At 39.0% G+C, this 5,529-nt stretch overlaps 1 protein-coding gene across 1 annotated transcript; it reads right to left on the bottom strand.

Annotated features, from left to right (window-relative positions):
• Positions 1 to 201: 201 nt before the first annotated feature.
• Positions 202 to 1,910, bottom strand: LOC131064408 ((R)-mandelonitrile beta-glucosyltransferase-like). The gene is made up of 4 exons (XM_057998542.1): positions 1,571 to 1,910; positions 1,424 to 1,465; positions 1,279 to 1,332; positions 202 to 302 (listed from the first exon to the last, which is right to left on the bottom strand). Exons 1-4 carry the CDS (start codon positions 1,908 to 1,910, stop codon positions 202 to 204), a joined length of 537 nt encoding a protein of 178 aa, XP_057854525.1.
• Between the last annotated feature and the right edge of the window lie 3,619 nt (positions 1,911 to 5,529).

Genomic DNA, 5,529 nt, shown 5'->3' with positions numbered 1-5,529 from the left:
AGGTAACCCTGAGCTGAGGCTCTCTAGTGTAGAATTCCATCCAGTGTGTAACAAACATACCCACAGACGGAAGAAGAGGGCCTACTGTTCGTATTGGAAGAAGAGGGCCAATTCATTGAAGGAGTTTCCCACTATCCATGTGGCTAGGGAAATGGTACTAAATTGGTTCATCACCAGTCGCAACACTTACTCATCGGGATTTCAAGGCTGTAGAAAGGTTGGCAAGTCTGATTGGCATAGTTGTGGAAGCCCTGGTATTTCTATAACATCACTCACATTCCCTGCTTCATCTTTTGCTTTCACTGAACACAAAGATTATAGAATGGAAATCAATATTAATAGTTAAAAAAACAGAGAAAAATAACTAACAAATAGCAGGAGCAAATTTTCCAATTTTAATATGATCCATATCTAATTACAATATTCCATTTTTCCAGCTTACCGACCCTATTACATATTCTTTTGAAAGAATTTATTATTAAAAAAATACATTTTCAGCTCTCAATTACTTAGGCATATACGTGTTCATAAATTATGGAAATAAGTTGGATGTTACTGTAAAAAGCAACAAGCTTGCATCTATCTATCAATGGGCTAAGTGTATCCTAACAAAACAAAACAAAAACTGTAAATATGGAACAAAATTTCAAATGGGAGATATTTTCCACAGCAAAATAAATTATGATTATTCATTTGTATAATTTTTGTGTTAAGTTTATCTTATGTTTCATCAAGTTGGAGTACTACTTGGATGGGTGACCCATCCAGAAGGCCCAATGCTTCACCTATGTGGGTATTACCTTTAAGTGTACCATTCATTCTCCTGAGAGATGGATTCTTGTGAATCACTATTTATGAAATATGGGTAAATGAATTTGACACAAAATATACACAGTTGATCTTGGTAACAATATCAAAAGTATGATGATTCACTTGTATAATTTCTGTGTCTCAATCCATATTTCATCAAAGTTGGAATAGTACATGGATGGGTGACCTATGGAGAAGGCCCAATGCTTTGCCTATGTGAGCATCACCTCTAAGTACACCATTCATTCTCATGAGATGGGTTTTTGTGAAACACTACTCATGAAACATATACAATGAATTTGACTCAAAAACTACACAGTTGAATCCAAATAGCAATATCAAAATTATGATGATTCACTTGTACAATTTTTGTGTCAAAATTATCAACCCATGTTTCATCAAGTTGGAATAGTGCTTGGATGGGTGATTGATCCAGAAGGCCCAATGCTTAGCCAATGTGAGCATCACCTTTAAGTGTACCATTCATTCTCATGAAAAATGGATTCTTGTGAACCATAAAACCTGGATAAGTGAATTTGACTCAAAAATTACACAGTTGAATCCTGATAACAATGTCAGAATCAAAATAATATTTGGAGTAAGATAAACTTACCCATTCCTGTGTAAAAATGATAATGGAAAAAACTGCACATGACTGTGTCCAAAAAAACGCTGAAGGAACATTAAACTTGTTAGCAATATGAGGCACCCAGTTGAGCAGAGCATCCTAGACAATGCAAAGAGACTTTATTTGTATCACCTTGAGAATTGAGCCTCTCTATCAGTCGTTCGAATGTAAGACCTCCCACCTTTTTCAACAAATCAATTCTCATATCTACATCTTTGGTGTTCTCACAATCAGGAGAAAGCCCATCTGAAATTGTTTCAATTCTGATATCCTGCAAGGCATTGGTCACATGAGCAGCAGCCTCATCCTGAGATTGTATCATTCCCTCTCTAACTCTCTCTGTGGTGATGAAGGTTACATGGATGTTTCTGCAGACAAGCCTCTTGGCAAACTCCATTAATGGATTCATATGACCCTGGACTGGGTAAGGGAAGACAACTACATGAGGTTTATGCTGACCCAATGACCCCATCTTTCAATGCAATTCAGGCTTCACTTATTCATAATGATACCACTGCACTGCATTTATAAGTAAATTGCACGTGGACTGCTTTCGTTTTGAGATAAAATGGCAAGTAATCTGACGGAAGTAGTTATGTAAATTCACTGAACTCAACAGTGCATTGACGAACTGAGCCACGGATTTTAGGCTCACTAAAGTTGATATGTCAGATAGTGAATGGCGTTCACTAAAGTTGCACGCTTAGGAAAGTACATTCTCATTTAAGAAATCTATTATCAATATGGGATAAACATTTACATTTCCACAATTGATCTATTATCCCATATTCATTCTGTTAGTTTTGAACGAGCAGAGAAGACATTATAATTAACAACAAAATAAAGAAACTATAACATAAACGAAAAGACAACGACGCATAACACAGTCATTTACGTGGTTCACCATTAATGGCTACATCCACTAGAAAGCAGGGAATAAATTCTATTAACCGACATCCAATCTACTACATCATACATGGCTGCACACATGCATTTAGAGAATCATATTTAGTTGAGAAACAAAGAGTTGGGAGAATCCGAAAGGTCTTGTGACCGTTGGGCTTCACATTCCCAACAATCTCCCCCGTGAAGGCCAGCCGGCACAGGCATGCATGACGACATTCCCTGCATTCCTATTCTAAATTGATAACTCAACCAGCCTGCTAGATTTTTGCTTCGCGATCTTCTGCTCACATACACTTCGGATTAATCTTCTCCAAAGCACGTCAGACTAAAGAAAAATTAACCATTGAGAATCTTATCTTGCAACTTTTACAGGCGCAACCTCGCCCATAAATTCATGATCAGCATATGTTCTGAACAATGCTTCAGCTATACGTTCTTCAAAAATATCACTCTCGTACTCATCCTCCAGACCAGCCACAAATGAAAATGGTAAATTTAATGCAATTGACCAATTTAAAGAAACATCGTTTTCTCTCCCATCATCATCCTGATGGTCAACAAAACTACAATTTATTTCTGCACCATTGATCTCCTTGCCCTGCCCAAACAACCTCCTCATAGATGAACCCATATCGTTGGATAGACAACTATTACACTTATATCCTTTGGGGAAGCAGCACTGCTGGACTTTAGATGTCCAAGTAGAAAACTATAGCAAATATCGAGGATGCTATGCAGCTTCTGATAAATATCATTGCATATTGTAGGGTCTGCAGAGACATCATTCTTAATTGTTGACAGTAAATAAGCCGCGGCAATTTCCTTCATCTTCAACAATGAAACGCCTTCTACAGAAAACGGATTTTCCTCACCCTTGTAGCTCACGCTAATCATTTGCGTGTCCACTTGATTAGCAATTAACCCGTCTTCATTAACTATAACACGGTCTGCTGCAGTTTTTGCCATACGAATAGTCATTACAAGAGTTGAATTGATTCTAGGCTAAGAGGACGTCGTGGAAGGAATAATAGATTGGAATTTTGCACAGTTTTTCTTTTCTTGTGCCAACCACTTCTGAAAACACTTCAAGCAGAAGTTGTGAGCACAAGGTGTAGTGACAGGTTGTTCGGGAAGCTGCATGTAGAAAAAGCAATTGAGGCTTTTATCAAAGAGCTCAAGAAGCTCATTTCTCCTGGGCCTGGAAACCTTGACCTCCTCTTTCCCGTCTTTTTCGCCCTTCTTGGACTTGTCGTTTCCTTGATCTCTGGCCAGAATGGACTGTTGTTGCGGCTGGTCGACCTGCCTCTGTTCTGGAGCCTCCAAGTTCATAACAAATCCACCATTACAGCGCGGACAACATACGTCATCCCCAAGAGTTGGCACAATCATTTGGTTGCACTGATGGCACCAAAAGTGCGATCTCATCATTGTAGCCATTTGGCAAGATATCGACTCCAAAAAATTTAATAAAAACTGAACCAAAAACTCTTCCAAGAAATTAAAGAAAACTGAACAGAACCATCTTCCTAACGCTTTAAATTCCATCTCCGTCACAAGTACTTGGGCAACAAAAAATAAAATCCCCACATAAAGCTCATTGGACGAAACTGCCATAGGTGTTATACTTGCCACATTTAACGCTTCTTGCCAGGACTGTTTGCATTTCGTGGAATTCCATCTACACTGGTTTGAAATCTTAGATACTTTTTGTCCTGCAGCCTCAGTCTTGGTTATTGGGAACAATCAATGGAGTATCGATAATGTCATTGGCATCCTTCCTAGTTTCCATATCTTCGATAATCTTTGCATGAACCCTGAGCAAAGCATCCTGCGCAGGTGATGGCCTTTCAATGTCCCCATAAAAACCAGAATGTTGATCTCCAATTGCCGAAACAGAAATATGTAAGACCCTTTCCTAACATCCTTTTGTTGTTTTTTTGCACAAAAGCGACACTACCAGCAGGCCTCGTGGCTTCCAAAACCTCATCAGCCCGTATTCTCCAACCTCGTATGGGCTCCTCTGCATCATACCTGTTCTCGATGCGCATTTTGACAGGCACTTTCTGCAGAGTAATATTCTCCTCATCTTGGGAGACAAGCTCCGTAGAAAATTCCCTAGGATACCCAAATACCTCTGAAACCATGTCGTTGCCACCGTTTTCTTCATACTCTGCCTCCTTGGTGAATCTCTCTTCAATGAGGTCAACTTCCATCTCCACCACAACCTGAGAACAATCCAAAACAAGACCCCAACCAGACTTGGTCTGGGGAAACTCTCCCGCCACATCACGAGGCTCAGTATCCTCAATCTGGTCAGAGATTGGAGGCTCAACACGTTGTCTTCGCCATGGCCTGCAATCAGCATCATCGTCTGTATCATGATCACGAAGCTTTCTATTTACAGAAGTAGCTCCCCCTGCATCAATCATAATTTGATCAAAACTTCTTTCATTCTGCATTTCGTCATCCAATTCCATATGTTCATATTGTTCTATGAAATTGTCTGTAAAAAGGTCTTCTCCCTCTTCAGCCGCAACCTCTACTTGGGTATTCAACAATTTTTCTTCAACATCCTTCAACTTGGTCTGAAGCCTAGCTTCTCTCAAAGAAGCGTTTTGCAAATATTCTTGAAGAGAAAATATCTTGGCTTGCGTATTGCTATGATGATCTTTTAGAGCTATTATGAGATTCTCCATCTCAACATGCCCATCAACCGGTATATCATCAAGGTTGCCTTTATTTACTTTTGCTCTATTTAAGATTTCCATTAGTTCTTTTTCTCTTAAATGTCTCGAAGTCTCAACCTCCAAAATTCTTGCCAAGGTATCCTCTATAAAATACAACTGATCCGTCAGTAAGAAATTTTCCTCCTTTAGCCGCATAATTTTCTCTTCTTGATATTTTTCGACATCGTATGTCTCATCATCTTCACTCGCCTTGACATCCTCTTCTTCAGCCGAATCCTCCTTATCTTTCCAGCCATCCGACCAATGTACATGATGTTTCATTTCAGCTTCTTCTTCTTCCTCCATCTCTGCTCAAGCCAACATGGCTCTGATACCAATTGTTAGTTTTGAACGAGCAGAGAAGACATTATAATTAGCAACAAAATAAAGAAACTATAACATAAATGAAAAGACAACAATGCATAACATAGTCATTTACGTGGTTCACCATTAATGGCT

Source organism: Cryptomeria japonica, chromosome 5, assembly GCF_030272615.1.
Source record: "Cryptomeria japonica chromosome 5, Sugi_1.0, whole genome shotgun sequence".
NCBI lineage: Eukaryota > Viridiplantae > Streptophyta > Pinopsida > Cupressales > Cupressaceae > Cryptomeria > Cryptomeria japonica.
Note: the sequence above shows the minus strand (reverse complement) of the source record. Positions and strands in the feature narration are given on the sequence as shown.